Source organism: Microcaecilia unicolor, chromosome 5, assembly GCF_901765095.1.
Source record: "Microcaecilia unicolor chromosome 5, aMicUni1.1, whole genome shotgun sequence".
Classification (NCBI taxonomy): Eukaryota; Metazoa; Chordata; class Amphibia; order Gymnophiona; family Siphonopidae; genus Microcaecilia; species Microcaecilia unicolor.
The window spans coordinates 177,338,897-177,362,337 of record NC_044035.1 but is presented as its reverse complement, the minus strand read 5'-3'; the positions used below and the strand labels follow the sequence as shown (position 1 = coordinate 177,362,337).

General features: G+C 46.7%; 1 protein-coding gene across 1 annotated transcript in view; it reads left to right on the top strand.

Moving 5' to 3' along the window:
• The window catches only part of FCSK (fucose kinase), a 394,768-nt gene that overhangs the window by 254,849 nt on the left and 116,478 nt on the right, over positions 1 to 23,441 (top strand). The window contains 1 exon segment of the mRNA XM_030203610.1: positions 16,193 to 16,403. Coding sequence (XP_030059470.1) covers positions 16,193 to 16,403 — 211 coding nt within the window.

Here is a 23,441-nt window from a genome sequence, read left to right as displayed (position 1 = left end):
ACTTACCACAGAATTCAGACTTGCTGGACTGTAGTTCCCAATCTCTTCCTTACTTCCGCTTTTGTGGCGAAGGGACTACATCTGCTCTTCTCCAGTCCTCAGGGACAACTCCTGACTCTATAGAAGCATTGAAAAGGTCAGCCAGCAGAGCTGCTAGAACTTCCCTAAGTTCCTTCAGTATCCTTTAGCCCCATTGCTTTGTCCACCTTTAGTTTAGCCAGCTCCTTATGAACACAGTTCTCTGAGCATCATTCACGGACTACCACCCCTCCATCCCTATTTGTGTTTGTCTTCTGCAGCCTTGCTGCCAACTCTTCAGCTGTGAACACAGAACTGAAATATCTGTCAAGCAATTCCACCTTCCATATCATCAAGCTGATCAATCCATAGACTGGTGGGTTGTGTCCATCTACCAGCAGGTGGAGATAGAGAGCAAACTTTTGCCTCCCTATATGTGGTCATGTGCTGCCGGAAACTCCTCAGTATGTTCTCTATCTCAGCAGGTGGTGGTCACACACAGCAGCAGCTCTGGCTAGGCCTCCAAGCCTAATCCTTAGGTTTTGTTGAGGCCTGGGTTGAGGGCTCTTTTGAGCAAGTGCAAACCTGGTGGTGCCAGGTCCCTCCTTTTCTCCCCCCTCCCGCTGGCTCCGTTTAAAAAAAAAAAAAAAAATTTTTAAACGTCTTTAAAGGCGTTTAATTCGACGTTTCTTTAAACGTTCATTGCAGCTACTCACTGGGACACCAGTTCGTTACAGCTCGGAGCGGCAAGCAGGTAATTTTACCTTTTTATAGCGGGCAGGGGGTTCCCCGATTCTTCTCCTCGTGGCAATGGCGTCGGAGGGCGAGGGCGCAAAGGGTCGCTCCCCGGATCGCTGGAGCGCTTCTAGAGGGGATGCGGGGGTTTTACAACCTGATTTGCCCTTGATGGGTGACAGTTTAGTGACCGATGAATGTCCCGGTCGTTCCTCCGGCGTGGCGGTTTTTTCCCGCCATAATCGCCCATCCCCCGCTCCTCGCCTCCGCCATCTTGGCCGGCCACGCGACTCGGACGGCTTCTTCGTGGGCCGCCCTTGAGGTTGGAGACAATGCCATGAACGCCCTTAATTTGGGCGACGGCACAAAAGCGGCTAAAGTTAAGCGCCGTTCTTCCCGCGCGGCTCCTTCGCGGAGTTTCGCGCCGGACGCCATTTTGGATGCGCAGCATGTCTCTCCCCCGCTATTGCGAGCGCCGGTTGAGAGTGCGTCTAGGGCTGTTGCCCAGGCTGCGGAAGTGCACAGTCTGGGGGGTTTCTCCCCCGAGTTTGTTTTGCTGCTGCATCAGGCTTTCCTCATGCAAAACGCTGCCCCTGCTCCCTCTTCTGATAAAGAGGTTGAGGTTCCCAGAGGTAAACGCCCTCGGGTTGATTTCCAGGCCTTGGAGGACTTTGTCTCTTCCGATGTAGATGAGGGCAGCGTGTCTGAGGTCTCCCAACGATCCTTTGCGGATTCCTTGGAGGAGATAGATCCCCGCTCGGAGGAGCGGATGACCCCTCTGCAGCGCGGCTTTTTAGCCCAGAGGTTTTGCCCAACCTGTTGTTACAGGCCATGGACACTTTGAAGATTTCCTCTCCGGAGGACGTCTCTCCCTCAGCCCCTGTTGGCTCTGCCATTATGCTGGGGACGAAGCGCCCGCCTAGAACCTTCCACGTGCATGATGCCATGCACACCTTAATTGCGGCTCAATGGGATGTCCCGGAAACGAGCCTTAAAGTGGCTAGGGCTATGTCCCGCCTCTATCCTTTGGCTGTGAGTGAATGTGAGGCCTATCTGTGGCCTACCGTGGATTCTTTAATCACTGCGGTGACTAAGAAAACGGCGTTGCCGGTGGAAGGTGGCACGGCCCTAAAGGACGCCCAAGACAGAAGATTGGAGGCGGCCTTAAGGTCGTCCTTTGAGGCAGCTGCTTTAAGTTTGCAGGCCTCAGTTTGCGGCTCCTATGTGGCCAGGGCGTGCCGGACTATGGTGCAGCGGGCTTCCCCCTCGGATCATTCCTTGAGGGCTGATTGGCCGGCCCTGGAATCGGGCTTAGCCTATTTGGCAGACTTGCTGTATGATGTCTGGAGAGCCTCAGCTAAAGGCATGGCTCAGACAGTCTCTGCGCGGCGGTGGCTTTGGCTGAAACATTGGTCTGCTGACCACGCCTCTAATTCCCGCCTGGCTAGATTGCCTTTTAAAGGCAAGCTGCTCTTTGGGGTCGAGCTGGACAAAATCGTGACCGATCTCGGCACGTCTAAGGGCAAGAAATTACCAGAGGTCAGGGCTCGGGATAGTACTCGTCCCGGTACCTCCAGAGGACGGTTGCAGGAAGCCTGTCGGTACCGCCCGGGCAAGTCGGGTTCCTCTGCCCCCTCTTCCTTCAAGAGGAATTTCTCCCCCAAGCAGCATTCCTTTCGCAGAGACCGCCGTCCCGGAGGTGCTCCCTCCGGTCCTCCCCCAGGGTCTCGTACCCAATGACGGGGCCTTGGTCCACGCCCCAGTGCAGATTGGAGGACGGCTGTCCTCGTTTCTGGGCGAGTGGACCACTATAACTTCAGACGCGTGGGTGCTGGAAGTCATCAGAGACGGCTACAAGCTAGAGTTCTGCCAACCCTTAAGAGACGGGTTTGTACTCTCTCCCTGCAAGTCTCCGGTCAAGCTGTGGTAGTGCAGCAGACCTTGGACAACCTGATCCGCCTGGGTGCGGTCGTTCCGGTGCCAAAAAATCAGATTGGCAAGGGACGTTACTCCATTTACTTTGTGGTTCCAAAGAAAGGAGGTTCTGTCCGGCCTATCCTCGACCTCAAAGGGGTCAATCGGGCCTGGAAAGTGAGGCACTTTCGCGTGGAGACTCTCCGCTCTGTTATAGCGGCAGTGAAGGCAGGAGAGTTCTTGGCTTCCTTGGACATCAAGGAAGCGTACCTGCATATTCCCATCTGGCCTCCTCTCCAACGCTTTCTGCGTTTTACAGTCCTGAGATGACACTTCCAGTTCAGAGCCCTCCCTTTCGGGTTGGCTACTGCTCCGCGGACCTTTTCCAAAGTAATGGGGGTCATAGCGGCCTTCCGGCTAAAGGAAGGAGTACAAGTCCATCCTTATCTGGACGACTGGTTGATCCGAGCCCCCTCTTATGCAGAGTGCGGCAAAGCTATGGACCGGGTAGTTGCTCTTTTGAGCTCCCTGGGATGGATCATCAACTGGAAGAAGAGCCAGCTGCGCCCGACTCAGTCCCTGGAGTATCTGGGAGTTCGATTCGACACCCAAGTGGGCAGAGTGTTCCTGCCAGACAATCGGATTGTCAAGCTTCAGGCTCAGGTGGACTAGTTCCTAGTAGCCTCTCCTATTCGGGCTTGGGACTACGTGCAGCTGTTGGGCTCTATGACGGCCACGATGGAAGTAGTGCCCTGGGCCAGGGCTCATATGAGACCACTACAGCTTTCTCTGCTGCTGCGCTGGACTCCGATGTCGGAGGATTATGCTGTGCGCCTTCCCGTGGACCCAGCAGTGCGCAAGGCGCTGAGCTGGTGGACGCAGACAGACAAGTTGTCTGCAGGATTGCCTCTGGTGACCCCAGAGTGGATTGTCGTCACGACAGACGCCTCTTTGATGGGCTGGGGAGCCCACTGCTTGGGAAGGACAGCGCAGGGGCTCTAGTCTCCTGCAGAGGCAAGTGGTCTATCAACCTCCTGGAACTCAGAGCCATTCGGTTGGTGTTATTGGAGTTCATCCCGGTACTGGTGTTGAAGCCTGTACGGGTCCTGTCGGACAATGCCACGGCTGTGGCCTATATCAACCGCCAGGGAGGTACCAAGAGCGCCCCTCTAGCCAAGGAGGCTATGAGTCTTTGCCAGTGGGCGGAAGCGAACCTGGAGCAGCTTTCAGCGGCCCACATTGCCGGAGTCATGAATGTCAAGGCGGACTTTCTCAGTCGCCATACCTTGGAGCCCGGAGAGTGGCAACTATCTGCTCAGGCGTTCTTGGACATCACGAAGCGCTGGGGCCAGCCGAGCCTAGATCTGATGGCGTCATCAGCCAATTGCCAAGTGCTGCGCTTTTTCAGCAGAGGACGGGACCCTCGATCCCTGGGAGTAGATGCTCTTCTCCAACAGTGACCGACACAAGAGCTCCTCTATGTGTTCCCGCCCTGGCCCATGTTGGGCAGGGTGCTAGACCGGGTGGCAAAGCATCCCGGCAGGGTAATCCTGGTGGGTCCGGATTGGCCCAGACGTCCCTGGTATGCGGACTTGATCAGGCTCTCAGTCGACGTTCCTCTGCGGCTGTCAGTGGAGCAGGGCCTGTTACATCAGGGTCCCGTGGTGATGGAGGATCCCTCTCCCTTTGGTCTTACGGCCTGGCTATTGAGCGGCAGCGTCTGAGGAAGAAGGGCTTCTCAGACAAGGTCATCGCCACTATGCTGAGAGCGAGGAAGCGCTCTACTTCTACTGCTTACGCCAGGGTTTGGCGTATCTTTGCAGCATGGTGTGAAGCAGGCTCACTTTCTCCCTTCACTGCTCCAATTTCTTCAGTGTTGGCGTTCCTGCAAGAAGGTCTGGAGAAAGGCCTGTCGCTCAGTTCCCTTAAAGTCCAGGTAGCGGCTCTGGCTTGCTTCAGGGGCCGCCTGAAGGGTGCTTCCCTGGCTTCGCAGCCAGATGTGGTGCGCTTTCTCAAGGGAGTTAATCACCTGCGCCCTCCTCTGCACTCAGTGGTGCCTGCGTGGAATCTCAACCTGGTGCTAAGAGCATTGCAGAAGCCGCCTTTGGAACCCTTGTCGAGGGCATCTCTGAAAAACCTGACGTTGAAAGCAGTCTTTTTGGTGGCTATCACTTCAGCCAGAAGAGTTTCCGAGCTCCAGGCGCTCTCATGTCGAGAGCCTTTTCTGCAGTTCACTGAGGCAGGAGTGGCTATTCGCACAGTGCCTTCCTTCCTGCCCGAGATTGGTTCTCGCTTCCATGTGAATCAGCAGCTCTGTCTCCCTTCCTTTCGTAGGGAGGACTACCCAGAGGAGTACTCCGCTCTTGAATATCTGGATGTGAGACGAGTCATCATCAGATACTTGGAAGTGACCAATGATTTCCGGAAATCGGATCATCTGTTTGCCCTGTTTGCAGGTCCTCGTAAGGGTCTGCAGCCTGCTAAGCCTACAGTGGCAAGATGGGTCAAGGAAGCCATTGCAGCGGCTTATGTGGCCGCGGGGAAGGTGCCGCCTATCCAGCTGAAGGCTCACTCCACGAGAGCTCAGGCGGAGGCCGGATCCGTCTCCTTGGAAGAGATATGCAAGGCGGCAACATGGGCTTCGGCTCATACATTCTCCAAGCATTACCGTTTGACTGTGGCTGCACGGGCGGAGGCCCGGTTTGGAGCTTCAGTGTTGAGGTCAGGGATTTCTATGTCCCGCCCTGGGTGAGTACTGCTTCGGTACATCCCACCAGTCTATGGATTGATCAGCTTGATGATATGGAAGGTAAAATTATGTATAATCATACCTGATAATTTTCTTTCCATTAATCATAGCTGATCAATCCATAGCCCCTCCCAGATATCTGTACTGTTTATATTCTGGTTGAATTTTAGGTTCAAGTTTAGCCTTCAGTTACTTCAGGAGGACTTCGTGTTCAAGTTCTTCTTTCACTTGGATTCTTCAAGAGTTGAGACGAGTTTGTGTTACAGTGAGCTGCTGCATTCCTCTCCCCTCCGTTTTACGGGGCTGGATTGAGACATAAATTCTGCCGGCACTCCCTACCGCTTCGTGCGGCTGTAGGGCAGCTTTGTACCCCTCCCGCTTCGGCGGGTGTTAGGGTCAGTCAGCTCCTCCCGCGGTTGCGGTTGCAGGATAAGCCAGATCCCCCCGCATCGGCGGGTGTGGTTGTCCCTCCCCCGCTCCGCGGGGATGAGCTGGACGGATTCCCCTCCCCCACTTGTGTGGGGATGAGCTGGGTTAATTCCCCTCCCCCGTTTCGGCGGTGGTGAGCTGGGCAGAGTGTCCCTTCGTGGGTGTAATTCTCTAAGTGCTGAGTCCTGCGGATGGAGCTTTGATATCGACATACTGAGGAGTTTCCGGCAGCACATGACCACATATAGGGAGGCAAAAGTTTGCTCTCTATCTCCACCTGCTGGTAGATGGACACAACCCACCAGTCTATGGATTGATCAGCTATGATTAATGGAAAGAAAATTATCAGGTATGATTATACATAATTTTACCTTATCTTTATCAGCTTCTACATAATTCTTCCCTTCACCTTTGAACCTCACAATGCCACTTTTGCACTTCCTCCTATCACTAACATATCTTAAAAAAAAAAAAAAAAAAGTGTCTTGTCCTCCATTTTACCGCATTGGCTATTTTTCTTCCATTTGCATCTTTGCTTTCCTGACTACCCTACCAGCTTCTCTTAGCTTTTCCAGATATTGTCGCCTGTCTTCCTCTTCCTGTGATCTCTTATAGTTTATAAAGGCTAACCTCTTTTTCCTTACTTTTTCAGCTACTACTTTTGAGAGCCAAAGTGGCCTCCTTTTCCTCTTACTTTTGTTTACTTTCCTTACAAAAAGGTTTGTTGCCCTTACAATAGCTCCTTTCAGTTTTGCCCATTGCTTTCCAACTTCTTCCAGATGTTCCCATCCAGACAACAATTCCTTGAGGTAATCCCTCATCTGAACAAAGTTATTTTGAAGTCTAGAATCTTCACTTTTGAATGAACCCTCTCCACACATATCTTAATATTAAGCCAAACCTTCCGGTGATCACCTACCAGTTTACAGAATGGGGGCTTAAGTCAGTTACCCGTGCAACTACTAATTAGTGCCAGTTAGTGCTTGTTAATGCCAATTATTGGTACTTCTGTCTAAGTGCCAATTTAGCACCAACTGGCTAATTATGGTGACCTTTTACAAAGGCTCATTAGTGTTTTTAATGAGCGAGAAACGCTAGATACGCCCATAGGAATATATGGGCATCTCTAGCATTTCGTGCATGCTTATTTTTAGCATGTGCTAAAAGCGCTAACTTGCCTTTGTAAAGGGACCCCTATGTTACACGTGTAACAGACCCTATTCTATAAGGCATCATTTATAGAATTTGGAAGCAAACGTCTACCAGAGTAATATGTCCAAAACTGTATTGAAAAGTGCATAATAGAAACAAACTTTACCATATTTCACTGCAATTCCTCACATGGACGATATACTTAAAAAAAAAAAAAAAAAAAAAGACTGACTTAAAAAGCCACTTAAAAAAATGCAAACATATATAAAACTAGTCCAACCCTGCCACCTCTTCATCAAATATAGGTCTGTTGGCTGTGGAAGTGTTGACTATATGAGCTGTACTGTTCCTGTTACATATTAGACATCTGGTCCTCTTACTGACCTCCATATTGAAACTGGACTGTAGTTAAAATTCAGCAATTGTTTTCAACACAAAAGTATCTCAACTGTAACAGTATAATCAATCATTCAGTACACTATAGTTTATTCCATAAAGGCTGCGCCATGACTGACCGGCAAGGAAGAATTCCTTTATTAGTAATATCTCAGCAACACAATAAGCTGACAGTTACATAACCAGTACAGCAAGCAGCAGATCACACACAAACCCCCAACAGGAGAGAGACAACAACTGCAACAATAGGACAATTCTGCAATCTCCTTGTTTCATACAGACACTGCCATTGCATATATTAAACAAATCTGTGTATGATTTTAACAGTTGTCTTTGGATGCCACAGTAAGGAGATGTGCTGCAGGTATTAGATGAGAGATTTTCTTCTTGCTGTAAAAGTCACAGCACATAATGAGCACACTCCATAACTCTGTCTTCAGTAAAGATATAGGCACGCACTAAAATTAGGTTTCCTGCATCACCCTGCAGCTGCCTTGGCTATAGCTTGAATCATGAATCAAGATCACATAATATAAAACTTAGGTCATAATTTAAAGACTGCAGTGAACCTTTGGTGCCTACTAGCAGCTTGACCTTCATAACAAGGTTAGAAAACCATCAGCCAAGAGACAAAAGCCAATTTTTAAAGCAGTTCACTACAGGCAGAGCCCATAAATCTATGTAATATAGATATATTAGTTTTTTAAAAAGTCCCGTTTCTCAAAAAAATGAAACGGGCGCTAGCAACGCTATCTTGTAATGGTGATTGTTTTTAATGCTCTGTTGAAGCAATTTCTCCTGTCTCCCCTGCCCTCCCCTCCATGTCCAGCAATTCTTCCCTCCCCTCCCCTCTGTATCCCGCGATTCTGAGCTCCCCTCCATGTGCAACGATTTTCCTGTGCCCTGCCGTCCCCTCCGTTTCCTGCGATTCTATTCTTTGCCGTTGTAAATCTGCTGTCCTTTTTCTATTTGTTGCTCTTTGTTCATCCGTCATTTCTTGAAATCTTTTGCATTGTATAGCAGTCCACCTTGTTCTGTGTGTTTACTCATCCGTCATTTGAGCAATTCTGTTCCTTTCGAAATCGGTGTTTCTTTGTCTGTTGCTTTCGCTTTCCTCATCACTCATCTTTCGTACCCTGGACCTTTTCCTTGCAGTGGCTTGTTGACTTTCACGTCCCTTTTCGTCTCAGAGCTGCACGCCTTTTTCATTGTGCTTCAGCTCTTCTCCATTTACCTTCAGCCTGCTTCTCAGCAGTTAGTGTTCTTTTTGGAGCCATGTGATGTGCACCACGTTGGAGTGTGTCTCTGCTTATTGCTTGAGATGTACAGTACGTTGGAGTGTGCCTCTGCTTCTCCTCTGTCCCCTGCATGTCCAGTAATTTTTCCCTCCCCTCTCCTCCCATCCCATCCATGTGCAGTGATTCTCCTATGTCCTGCCCTCCTGTACCCTGCCCTCCCATCCCATTAATATCCAGCATTTTGCTTCTTCCCTGTCCTCCCGCCCCGGCCCCATTAATATCCAACATTTTGCTTCTTCCCTGCCCTGCCATCCCATCCATCTGCAGCAATTCACCTGTGCCCTGCCCTCTGCCCTACCATCCCATTAATATCCAGCATTCTTTCCTGTAAGCCATCCATCTTACCTCAGGCAGGTTGGTCTCACGTTGCCTCCAGCGTTCCATGCAGGCTGGTCAGGCTCGTGTCATCTGCATCGTTCCCTGCAGACAGGTTGCTCTCATCGCCTCCAGCATTCAGTTGCTGCCTTCAGTTGGGTTCGTAAAATCCTGACGTCAGCTCGCCTCCAGTGTTCCCTTCCCTCTCAGTGTCCCGCCCTCTGACGTCATTTCGTCTTTACGTGAGGGCGGGTCAGTGAGAGGGAAAGGATGCTGGGGGCTTCCTGACGTCAGGATGTTACGAACCCAGCCAGCCAGCCAGAGAACTTTGAAGGTACAAATTATACATATAGATAGCTTTCCTGCACTGCTCAGGAGCCTGTTTAAAGTCCATACTTTTAGTCTTAAAAAGAAAATTCGGTTTTGTAAGTTTGAATTCAGAATTACAAATGTGCTTCATTTTTTTATTCTTTCCAAAAATACTAGGACTAGGGGGAACGCAATGCAGCTACAAAGTAGTAAATTTAAAAACAAATCTGAGAAAATATTTCTTCACTCATTGTGTAATTAAACTCTGGAAGTCGTTGCCAGAGAATGTAGTAAAGGCAGTTAGCTTAGTGGGGTTTAAAAAGGTTTGGCTGGCTTCCTAAAGGAAAGTTCATAGACCCTTATTAAATGGACTTGGGGGAAAATCCACTGCTTATTTCTAGGATAAGCAGCATAAAATGCATTGTACTATTTTTGGGATTTTGCCAGGTACTTGTGACCTGGGATTGGCCACTGTTGGAAACAGGATGCTGGGCTTGATGGACCTTCGGTCTGTCCCAGTATGGCAAACACTTTTGTATGTACTTATGTACTTAACATCAGAAACACTCTCCCCATTAATAAGCACCAAGTCTAGTATGGCCCTATCTCTTGTGGGTTCCATTACCAACCCCTGTAGAGAATCCAGGATCTCCCTGCTTCTAAAAGACCCTACAGGAGGGAAACCCCAATCAACATCTGGCATTTTAAAATCACCTATTAGTAGTACATCCCCTTTTACAGTTATATTTTGAATGTCTTCAATTAAATCGCTATTTCTTCTGTCTGTGAATGAGGCCTGTATATCATGCCAATGTAAATACATTTTTCCATTCCCTCTTTCCAGACTTGACGCACAGTGCCCTCTTCCTTACCCTTTAGGTTCTGCATTGTGTGGCCTTTAATATTATCTTTTACATATGCCACTCCCCCTCCTTTCTTCCTACCCTGTCTTTCCTGAACAGATTATAGCCCAGTATAACTATATCCCAGTCATGTTCTTTGTGAACCATGTCCTCTGTGATCACCACTAAATCCAATCGGCCTCTTCCATCACAGCCTCATGATCTAAAACCTTATTTCCCATTCTTTAGGCATTCGTATATACTGCATTTAATGCTTCGCTTACCCGAGGGCTTGTACTTACCTGGGGGCTTTGATCAACCTGCCCCAACGATTCTAGTTTCAAAGCCCTTTTCCAATAGGTTAGCCAGTCTGCTGCTGAAGATACTTCTTCTGTTCTTTGATAGATGGACACCATCTCAGCCCTTGGAAAAGCTTCCCATGGTCCAGGAAGCCAAAATGCTCCTGATAACACCATCTGTACAGCCACATATTCATCTCCAGGATGCGAGCTTCTCTGCCTTGGCCTTTACCCGCAATAAGGAGGATTGACGAGAACACTAAACAGAGGCTTCCCTCAACTGGTATCTGTGCTCTAAACTGATGTTATGCCAAGCCCTAAAATGCAACGTAAAATACTAAACTAAACTCTAAAACACTATTTATATAAAACCCTAACAGGGACTTAATAGACTGCACTATGTCTAAACTGACTTTGCTAAATAAGTAGAGTAATTTAACAAAAAAAGGACAATGAAACTACCTATTGAACCCCAAGTTTACCTTTTTCCAAGTTTGATTGTAATTTCCAGAGGTAAGATACACCAGTTAAGTTTTCCTCCCCTCAGCAGGTCCTCTCTTGGCACTTTACATGATAGCTCTCTGTCTCTCTATGTTCAGTCAACACTTTACATGGTATACGTCTATATACTCTCTTCAGTCCTCAAATAAAGTCAGATCAGGTCCAGGTTTTGGCTGTAGATAACAATTGAGGAAAGTATGCAGAGCATGGCTTATGGAAATCTTTTCAGCCCCTCTACATGTGAGCACTTGCATGTATGTGTTTCTTTGTAAACTTGTATGTGTGTCTCTGACCTGAGGAGAGAGAGGAGAGGGTGGTTTCAGTGGAGCAGTTCCCAAACCTTCCACTGGTTTCTAACAAATAATAAAATGAATAGGGATGTGTATTCATTTAAAATGACTTGCAAATTTCAGTGATATTTGTCATGTTGTTTCCTGCCATTTTTTTAACTAACACAGGAAAAACTCACCAAAATTTTGGATTTTTTTCTCTGTCATCAATAGTGTATGCTATTGCTCAAATAGTGTGCAATGCTGATCAGTAATATGCCCTGTTATTCACTTTTGACTGATAGGGTATATGTACATTAAATATTGATGAGACTGCCCACAAAATGAAAAAAAAATCCCATAAACATGGAAAATTAAACAAAATTAATTTTTTTAGTCTGCACACCCTTAAAGATGAAACTAAGGGGATCTGCCTACTAAGCTGCGTTAGCGGCTTCTGCGTGACATTGCCAACACAGCCCATTCAAAGTGAATGAGCTGTGTCGGCGCTAGTGCATAGCCATCCGTGCTAGCAGCTTAGTAAACTCCAATGTAAGTGTGATAATATATGTAACCATTAGATGTCACTATCAACAAATTTCAAACAATGCATTTTACATTTAAACCACAAGGCCAGGTTTTCACTCTATATAGAAAGTAACCTCTTTACTGGATGATTTAAAATGAAATAGAAACTGTTCCTTTCACAGCAAAAAAATTAAAGTAGGCAACAGGTAAACTATCCATTATCTTATCTCTTCTCTCCATATCTATGATTTCTCCATGCATCCTCTAACTTTCCCTGATTAAAGTGACAGGAACCCTCTTCTTAGATTCTGTCTACTAGGGACAGAGAAAGTATATGAGTAATAGATGTAAACTGCTTTGATTGTACCACAGAAAGGTGGTAAATCAAATGCACTACCCCTACCCTTACTTCAGTCCCACTGTCAGGAATTCACTCCTCTCACCTGAAAGACACTCCAAAATTCTCTCTTCTGGCCTGCAAGATATCTCATGGCATTTTCACACTCCAAACTCCTTCCTTATTCTCAGGTTTTCTTGCACCCAAGAGGAACATCAGAGTAGGCACTCTTCCTAATTTCTCCCAGTCACATCTCTCAGGCTCCCTGAATCTCCAGGGGTAAAAAAGACTACTAAACCAAGTTGGTCATTCATAGGCGGTCGGTGGCCCAACTGTTTGGGGAGGCTAAGGGGGGGGGGTTAGGGGGGGGGGCCAGGGGCAGGGTTTACATCCATAATTGTCTGACAACACACAGAAAAAAAAAGTAAAAATAAAATAATCACAATTAATACCTTTTATTAAATTTAGATATTAGATATGTATCTTATGTCAAAGACTAAAGTGGTTGCTCAAAGCATATTCTAAGCACAATTGCTCAACTGCAAAACACTATGCACAACTTTGTGCAAAAAACACACTCATAACTTTACTGTACCATAAATATTACACTGGGCAGACCTAATACACCAATATACCACCATACGGAAAATGCAGACCGTCAACAATATGAAACAAGGGATCATAATATCACAATTCTCATTTACAGCCACAAAACACCCTTTTTAGGGTGGATAGTGTTCACAATGAGCTCCTTTTATTAACGACCAAAATTAGCAAATAAAACAAAACCAAAAAATAAGCTGATATCTTCTTATTTGACTTTTTGGCTAGTTTTCAGAGGCCAAAAACTCCTTTAAGTCAGAATGAGCATACTGTCCTGACCTGGAGAATTAGGTTTTGATCTCCGAAAGCTAGTCACAACAATGTATTTAATCCAATACAAAGGTGTCACCTTATTTTTCTTTAAATTTTTGTAACTATTTATTAACTTTTAAAGTGGACTAACATGGCTGCCACATTACTTCATCCTAAATTAAAAATAAAATTCTTTTTTTTACCTTTGCTGTCTGCCCGTTCTAATTGTGTTGGTCCTGGTCTCTGGTTACTGCTTCTCTGTTTTCTTTTAAATCTCTTTCCATGGGTCTCCTGTCCAAGTGCCATTTTTTTCTCTTCTGTCTTCTTCACCTCTTCCATAACAACTAACATCAACACTAATCTGTTCCTTTCAGCTTTCTTCTATTTTTTGTTACCTAGCCATTCAGATTTCACTCATATTATCGTGTCTTCCATCTCCCTTTTTTTTTTTACTGCACCTACCTATAGGTTTTCATCTCTTTTTCTCACTCTGGCCCTACCATTCTCCTTTCTCTTATTCCTCAGTCTTTCACTAGCTTCTTCATCTCTCCACTGTCATTCAGCGTCTCCTCTCTCCTTACCTCTGCCATCTAGCATCTCCTCCTTTTCTGTTTCTATCACCTGCCATCCAGCATGTTTCCTGTCTCTCTTTCTCCCACCACCACCAGCAGTGCATCTCCCCTCTCTACCCCTGTCATCCAGCATCTCCTCTTTCTATTTCTATCACCATGCAATCCCCAGTATCTTCTCTCTCACTCTCCCACTACCATCCAGCATTACCTCTCTTCTTTCTCTCACACCTGCCATCCTGCATCCCCTCTTTTGTGTCTCTTTCTCACCCCTACCACCATAAAGTATCTCATCTCTGTCTCTTTCCCTTACCCCCACCATCCAGCATTGCCCCTTCTTCCTCCCCCCCCATGCAGTTTTACTTCTGCCTCTCTCACCTCCTCTCTGTCTCTCCCTGCAACCAAAATCTCCTTGTTCTCCACATACCTCATACCCCTATCATCCAGCAGTGCCTGCAATGCCCATTGTCTCTCTGTCTCTCTCCTCTACACTCCATCACTATTTAGTCCCTCCCAGCTGTTAGCTATCACCTTCTGTTTTTTCCAACACCACCTCCGCCGGTTTTCTGCATTGATTTGATCGCCTGTACGTTCGCTGTATTGGTGGTGCCTTGGCTTCGCGACTGGATCGCAGATCGGGGATTGTGTCTGCGCCGGTCAGCTGGCTCCTGTTGGGCCTGAGGGGGTGGCGGTGACCGTTACCCTGCGTGTCTCAGTTCGTCATTGGCTGTTGCCCCATCTTGTGTGCAGTCGGCTGCAGTTCCTGCCACCTGCAACTGCAGCACTTCAGTCTTCCTTCTTCTTGCATCTCTGCCACCGGTCCCGTGCTAATAAGCAGTGATAGAAGAGCGCGCGGGACCCGACTCTACAGCGTCGCTAGTGCTTCCTGTGATGGTTCTGCCTCTTCTGATGTAAACTTCCAGGACCGGCATAAGAAACGCTAGCGGCGCTGCAGAGAGCCGGGTCCTGCGCTCTTCTATAATTGTATATGAGCATGTGTCCGGTAGCAGCAATGCAGCGGGAGGGAGCGAAACTTTTGCAGACCAGGGGTGGATGGGAGGAGAGAGGCAGTGGGTTTGGCAGGCAGGTAAGTTTGCTGTTCAGGTTGGGGAGGCTTAGCCTATGTGGTCATTCATCCAGATTCTTCAGTCCTGTAGGACCCTTGCCTGCCAGGACCCTAATCTGGCAGGCCAGCATTCTGACTCTGAATACTGACCCTAGCCAGACAGGTAATCAGAACGAGGACGTCCTTCACTTAAATCCTGGAATTTCTTCCCTCCAAGGCCCCCTGCCTTAGAGAAAGAATTATTCCTTTTATCCTTGATCCAACTGGTTTGGTATCCAGGGCCCAGTCCTTTAAGGCCTGGAACATAGGGCTGGTTGAGCTCTGGACAAGAGACTTGTTGACTTGAACATGTATACCCTGGAGGAAAGGAGAAACAGGGGTGATATGATACAGACGTTCAAATATTTGAAAGGTATTAATCCGCAAACAAACCTTTTCCGGAGGTGGGAAGGAGGTAGAACTAGAGGACATGAAATGAGATTGAAGGGGGGCAGACTCAAGAAAAATGTCAGGAAATATTTTTTCACGGAGAGAGTGGTGGATGCTTGGAATGCCCTCCTGCGGGAGGTGGTGGAGAGGAAAACGCTAGCGGAATTCAAACATGCGTGGGATAAACATAAAGGAATCCTGCTCAGAAGGAAGGGATCCCCAGAAGCTTAGCCGGTGGTGGGAGGCAGGGCTGGTGGTTGGAAGGTGGGGATAGTGCTGGGCAGACTTATACCGTCTGTGCCAGAGCCGGTGGTGGGAGGCGGGGCTGGTGGCTGGGAGGTGGGGATAGTGCTGGGCAGACTTATATGGTCTGTGCCAGAGCCGGGGGCGGGGATAGTGCTGGGCAGACTTATACGGTCTGTGCCCTGAAAAAGACAGGTACAAATCAAGGTAAGGTATACACAAGAAATGGCACATGTGAGTTTATCTTGTTGGGCAGACTGGATGGACCATGCAGGTCTTTTTCTGCCGTCATCTACTATGTTACTATGTATCTGTCTTAGGACAGCAGAAAAGAGGCAAAATTAAATTTTCCTTCCCAGACTAGGGGATTTATATTCTTGCCTGAAATATCATGTTTTCTTGTCTCCCGTGGTCATTTCCAGAAGGGAAGACATCTACCTGAACACTCCCACATATTATACAGATACCATAGCTAGTGGTAACCCTGCAGTGTATAACCATCAGTGGCTGAATTAACTACTGGGGCACACAGCATCCAGATGAGACATTTAGTGACACCATCATAGAAACAAAAAGCAAGCTTTGATTAATCTCAGCTAGGATTGTCAGCAGTTTCAGGGCAACCTATCTTGTTCTGGTTTTGCAACTATGAACTTATAGAAAAATTGTAACTGTGGGTCCATACATTATTATTTTTTATTGCATTTGTATCCCACATTATCCCACCTCTTTGCGGGCTCTATGTGGCTTACAATTCATCATGGATGTGGGAAATGGAAGGGAACATACATTTATTATTAACAGAGAGTTTTGGGTTAAGAATTGGGTCAGCTTGATGGGGTTGACCTGAATCAGTTGTCAACCCTCAGGTCAGCTATGGATCTATGATTTGCTGATTCATGTTGGTATCTTCCAATGATCTTTTTCTTTATTTTGCAGTGGCTTCTATTGCTGAGGACCCTGGTATTGCTGCCCGTGCTCTTGCCTGTATTGCAGATGTTTTGGGCTGTATGGCAAAAGGAGAAGGGGGTTTGAGGAGTGGTCCAGCTGCTAACCAAGAGTGGTCTCTGCCCTTCCAGCATCTGGAGAATGGGGACATTGTACAGGGTGTGAAGAAGCTTGCAGAAGAGAGAGGGAAGTGGCTGAGCAGGTATAGTATTAAGTACTTTGGTAAAAGTACTAAGACTAGGGAATACTCAATCAAGTTACATGCTAATATTTTTTAAATGAATAGCAGAAAATATTTTTTCACTCAGCAAATAACTGGGGAAAGGGGACTGGCCTTTCTGTAGTTATAATCAAAGTGGTTTACATATTATTTTTACAGGTAGTTATTTTGTACCTGGTGCAGTGGAGGATTAAGTGCTGCAGTGGGAATTGAATCAGGTTCCTCTGGCTCTCAGGTCACTGCACTAACCTTTAGGCTACTCCTCTGGAATGTGTTACCAAAGGATGTGGTAACAGAGGTTAGTATAGCTGGGTTTAAAAAAAAGGTTTGGATGAGTTCCTGGAGAAAAAGTCTATAGTTTGCTATTGAGATAGAAATGGGGAAGCCACTGCTTGCCCTGAGATTCATAGCATGGAATGTTGCTAATATTTGGGATTATGTCAGATACTTGTAACCTAGATTGGCCCCTGTGGAAGCAGGATACTGGGCTAGATGGACCATCGGTCTGACTCAGTATGGCTGTTCTTATGTTCCTAAGTTAAACAGCAGCAACATAAGCAGAGTGTAAAAAGTGACACCAGTAGTACCCACTTTTAGATGTTCCACTTAGAGTTGTCCAAATGCTGAAATCATGCCTCAAAGCAGCAGAGGGAGAGAGAACAAATTTGTGCGCACAGGGAATCTTCCTAAATAAACACGTCTTTACTCCTACACTTAATTTAGTTGTTCTGTTTCTAGCAAAGCGGAAGCCTGTTTAGCAACAAGACTGCATATCCTTGTTTATTTTTCTTACTGTTTGAAACTTTCCTGGAAAAGGCACCACAGTAGTACATCCAAAAATCATAGTTTCCCGTAAGTGGCATTAGCATGTCCAAGGGTACTTGCCAACTCCATAAAAAAGCCCAAGTATTACTCGGCTTCCTTTCTCATGCTTGCTAAGATTTTGGAGTGCTAGGAAGTTGATTGAAGACGTGAAGACAAGCTGCAGCTGGGCTCAGTGATTCAGTAAGACTGTTGATATTACATTATAAAATACAATTTTTAAAAAGTTCACAGTTTCAAAAAGTAACAGCTTAGCCACAGAGCAGCAGCAAAATACCCAGAAATGAGGTATTTGATGTGCAACAGAGCTGTAGGAGGAGCAGCTTCCCCGTGAAGCCATGCAGGAAGAAAGAAAAAAAATTGAAGGGCTACCATCCCTTATCACTAATAGCAGCAGCATAAAGTCGTCATAGGAATTTTTTTCTTATCATTCAACCCCAAGTCAGCATTATTAACTTTTTTTTTTAAATTCCCCAGCATGTATAGTTGTCATTTGATTCATGTTGGGTTATTAGTTGAATTTGATTGCTCAGCTTTCCAAATCTAAGCTCAAGACAGTTTACAGTTGAATAAAATGCTTAATTACCTGTCGTAATCTGTTTGTACCTGAGGCAATGGAAGGTGACTTTGCCCAAGGTTATGAGGAGCATCAAAGTAAGAAACAGGATTTGAACCCTGACTTCTATAGTTCCTAGCTTGCTGCTGTAATCGCTAGGCTACTCCACACTCACACAGCACACACCAACTTCCCATATAGTGATGCCCACAGGGAGATTCTGCAATTGCACTTTTTACAGGAAAAGACTGGAACTTTTGCTTGCCATTAAGTATGCGAGAAGCTGGGATATCCGTTTTATTAAAACCTAGACGGGATCCTACGGTCTGTGGATCCTATAGGCTGATATCTTTGCTAAATATAGACGTTATGATATTAGCTAAAGTTATGGCAGAGAGACTGAAGGAAATTCTTCCCTCTCTTATTCATGAAGACCAGTCAGGATTCATAGCGCGTAGACAAGTGGCTGACAATATCAGGCGTACCTTAAATATCACATGAGGGCACAAAAAAGGGGGGATTACTTGGCGCTGCTCACGGTCGACGCGGAGAAAACGTTTGACAGGGTGGAATGGGAGTATTTGTGGGAGGTCATGTTAGAAATGGGATTGGGAAGACCTTTTATGGGGTGGGTGAAAGGGCTCTACACAATGCCAGTGGCTCGGATTAAAGTAAATGGGGGTTGGTCTAGCCAATTTGATATCCAAAGGGGGACAAGGCAGGGGTGTCCCTTGTCCCCACTACTATTTGCTATTTCTATAGAACCACTTGCAGAAAGAATTAGATTGTTAAGGGATGTTAAAGGAGTCCGGATGGGCGGGAGGGAACACAAAATCGCGTTATTCGCTGATGATATTTTATTTTATATAGGATCTCCGCTATTGGCATTACCCGTAATTATAAGGGAATTGAACTCATTTGGAACACTGTCAGGTTTTAAAGTGAACTTTGACAAATCGGAATTAATGGGGATTTCAATATCTGATCAAGAGATGGAACAGATGGGGAGGAACTTTGTATTTCGGGTAGTAGCTACTAGCTTCCAATATCTGGGTATACGAATCCCGCGAGACCTTAGTAGCTTATACTTAATGAATTATGTCCCACTTATTAAAGAAATACAAAGGGATCTAAGCAGGTGGAAATTGGGTTGGTTGTCCTGGTGGGGATGGATAGCAGCTATAAATATGAACATTATGCCTAGGCTATTGTTTTTGTTTCAGACTCTGCCAATTCTAGTCCCCAAGGGGGAAATATGGAAATTACAAGCAGAACTGGGTGGGTTTGTATGGGGAGGACACCAGGCCCGACTGTCACAGAAAATCTTATGGAAGGCAGTGGAACAAGGCGGAAGGGGTATGCCAAATATACTTTGGTATTATTGGGCGGCCCAGTTAAAACAGATTGGGGAGCAACGTGGACCTTTCACCAATAACAAGGCTAGAGCAGATATTTGTACAGGGGGGGAGGTTGGACACTCTACTGTGGGGATCCGTTCCTGAGATTAATTACAAGAAGATGTCTTTGAACCCATTTTTATCTCACTTGCTGACATTGTGGGGTATGCTTAAAAAGAAATTAAGGGGAACCCAGAATAGATCTACATATGCTTGGATAACTCAAGAACCTGGGTTTCCAGGAGGGAGGGAGAGTAGGGTATTTCTCACATGGTTCCAAAAGGGGCTGATTCGCTTTAGGGATTTCTTGGATGATGGCTCAATTAAAAGCTTTGAGGTTCTCAGAAAGGATTATGATTTGCCTGAGACGGATTTATATGCCTACCTCCAGGTGAAAGATTATATTGTAAAAGCAGGGCAGTGCCAACACGGTAAGCGAGGTAAGCATGGCAGGGGGGCGCTTCCCTCTGGGGGGCGCCGCCGCACCATGCTCACCTCGCTCGCCCTCCCGCTCCCACTGTTCAACTTCCCACCCTCTTCCCCCCCCTCCCAACATCCCTTTTCTTTTTTTTTTCCTTTTTAAATTTACCTCTGTGGTGGTTCTGGCAGCACAGCGTCAGTGAAGGAGGCGGCGCTCCCTACGTCTCTAGCCTTCCCTTCGCTGTGTTCCGCCTTCTTCTGACGTCATTTCCTTGACGTCTGAAGAAGGCGGAACACAGCGAAGGGAAGGCTAGAGACGTCGGGAGCGCAGCGCCGCCTCCTTCACTGACGCTGCGCTGCCGGAACCGCCACGGAGGTAAATTAAAAAGAAAAAAAAAAAAAAAAAGGGATGTTGGGGGGAGAGAAGAGGGCGGGCAGTTGAACAATGGGAACGGGAGGGCAGGGGAGAGACGAGAGCATGGATGCGAAGGGGGAGGGGAGAAGAGGGCGGGCCAGGCCAGGCCAACTGGGACATGGGAGCGAGAGGAGAGAGAGGAGCATGGATGCGAGGGGGGGTCATGGAAGGGAGTGAGGGGAATTGCTGGAAAAGAATGAATGGAGGGGGCAGGAGACAGAGGAGCATGGTTGGGCATGGATTGGGAGGGCAGGGCTCAGGGAGAGAGGGGAATTGCTGGAAAAGGATGAATGGAGGGGGCAGGGGACAGAGGGGCATGGATGGGCATGGATTGGGAGGGCAGGGCTCAGGGAGAGAGGGGAATTGCTGGAAAAGGATGAATGGAGGGGGCAGGGGACAGAGGAGCATGGATGGGCATGGATTGGGAGGGCAGGGCTCAGGGAGAGAGGGGAATTGCTGGAAAAGGATGAATGGAGGGGGCAGGGGACAGAGGAGCATGGATGGGAGGGCAGGACTCAGGGAGAGAGGAGAAATTGCTGGACATAGAGGGGAGGGAAGAAAGATGAAGTAGATGAAATGAGGAAAAAGGAAGAGAGGAGAAAAACTGCACATGGATGAAGAAAATAGGCAGAAGCTGAGGACCAGAAATGAAGAAGAAAGGAGGAAAGGAAAGACATAAATGGAAAGGAAGCCCTGGAAACGGAGTTAAGAGGACAGATAGCAGCAAAATCGGATACTGGGCCAGCATGATCAGAAAAAGAAAGTCACCAGACAACAAAGGTAGAAAAAAATCATTTTATTTTCATTTTAGTGTTTGGAATATGTCCACTTTGAGAATTTACATCTGCTATCTTATTTTGCAATGTATAGCAATTTGTTTCTAAGAATATTGCTGACAATTCCTGTCAGTGTGGCAAGTGGTGAGCGATCATTTTCACGGGGGGGGGGGGGGGGGGGGGGGCCGCCACCAACTGATAGTCTGCAGGGGGGGCGCCAACTGATAGTCTGCAGGGGGGCGCCAGAGACCCTAGGCACGGCCCTGTGTAAAAGAGAAAGGGTTGAAAGAAGGCCCAACAACTAATGAAAAATTTGAAAATCTGTGGGGCGACATAGATTTGGGTGGGAAAGGGATTTCTAAACTCTATGCTTACATTAGGGGAGGGGAGTTTGTAAAACTACCATATATGTTAGCCTGGGAACGGGACTTAGACAAAGAGCTTACTGATGCAGAGTGGAGAAAGGTTTGCCTGGAGGTAAAAAAAAGCCTCCATATGTGTTCTAATAAAAGAGAATGCATATAAGATATTAGGTAGATGGTATTATACGCCAGATAAAGTAAAAGCAATGTACCCAAATTCCTCAGATAGATGTTGGAGATGTGAGAAGGGGAAGGGAACATACTTTCACATATGGTGGGCGTGCCTGGTTTTGCAGATATTTTGGGAGGAGGTAACCAGCACGCTATCCAAGGCGGTGGGTATTTTGTTTCCTTGCGACCCTAAGTGGTGTTTACTGGGCTGGGGAACTAAGAGAGGGAAGAAGTGGCAATGTACAATCAAACGAATGGGTCTGGCAGCAGGCAAAACCGATTATTGCTTTAAAATGGAAGCAAACAAGGGGCCCCATGGGGAAAGAATGGATAGAGAAACTTAGGATTATAGTGGCAATGGAAAAGATGACGGATAGACGTAGGGGGAAATTTCGCCCTACTGCAGAAGAATGGGTACACTTGGAAGAAGTAATGGATGGAAACCCAGGAAACAGGGCTGGATAAATTCGGGGGGGAGGGGGGAGGGAGGGGGTGTTAATTGGTGGGGAAGGGTAAGGGGAGAAAATATGGTGAGTGGAAACTGTTAGAAAAACTGAAGTTTGGAATGTCATTGGAGGTAGTGGCTCCAGCATGTTGTAAAATTGGTTGATTAATAAAAAGTTATAAAGTAAAAAAAAAAAAAAGAAACGGGATTCCAAGTACAGGAACTTAACTGCGGTTATCAAATATACCTGAAGCATTTACAACACCCAGCAGGATTGTAACAACGGTTTCTTTTTGAAATTTTATTACACTAGTCGTTCCTTGCCTCTAATCACAATGTATCAGATTCTTCTGGCATCTAGCACATGGAAGCAGTGAAATCTAAAGTGCTGAGATGCACTGTTGAATTTCCACCAGGCCCTTAGTAACCTCTCAGGCTCCTGTGGTACTTGTGACATCTAGTGGTTACATAGAGGCAGCAATCTCCCATAAAAGAGAACTTAATTACAAAAAAAAAAAGATCAGCTGTCCCTGCTGGAGCCATAAAGGGTGTACTGAATTATTTTAATTATTAATCTTATGCTTGACAAACTCAGACAGTCCCTTACAATGTAATAAAGGCAAACCAATAAAGTTGTTTCCTTTACCACCATAAAAAAAAAGACTGGAACTTTTATTTCTGCTTGTAGAAGCTAAGGGGTCCTTTTACTAAGCAGTGGTAAGGCTAACGTGCAGATAGCGCATGCCAAATTGACACTACTGCCCAGGTAGTGTGGGCACCTGGCGGTAATTTTGAAGCTGGTGCACACCGTCTTTCACAGTAGAAAATATTTTTCTATTTTCTACTGCGGGAGCATTCCTGGTGGTAATTGGCAGCGTGGCAACATTAACGCACAAGTAGCACGTGAGCCCTTACCACTAGGTCAATGGGTGGCAGTAAAGGCTTAGGCAGTAAATAGCCGCAAGCTACTTTGATGAAGACACATAAGGTGAAACACCTACTTCCATTATTTCCAAAGCCTATGACTTAAGGGGGCAGGTATCTCTGAAGATCCGTTTTCTATATTTTTTGTTATATGTTAGATTTTTTAACAGCAGCGATTATTATATTCAGTGCTGCTGAATACCAGCTCTAACCAGTCATTCTGTAACCAACTAGATTACGGGAGGCCTGGGGCAGCGGTAGTTTGGTGGAGCCTTTAATTAACCAGTTAGCAGGGATATTCAGTCCGCTAACCAACTAAGTAGTGGATAAAGTTAGGCGAGCAAAAAAGGCTGTCCTAACTTTATCTGCCGCGCTAACTAAGCACTGGTCTCAGTGTTGGCCGGTGCCCTGTTACCTTCTGGGTTGCCGCACTAACCTGGATATTCAATGCCAGAGGCTGGACATACATAGTAACATAGTAAATGACGGCAGAAAAAGACCTGCATGGTCCATCCAGTCTGCCCTACAAGATAAACTCATATGTGCTACTTTTTGTGTATACCTTACCTTGATTTGTACCTTTCCTTTTCAGGGCACAGACCGTGTAAGTCTGCCCAGCACTATCCCCGCCTCCCAACCACCAGCCCCGCCTCCCACCACCGGCTCTGGCACAGACCGTATAAGTCTGCCCAGCACTATCCCCACCTCCTGCCACCGGCTCTGCCACCCAAT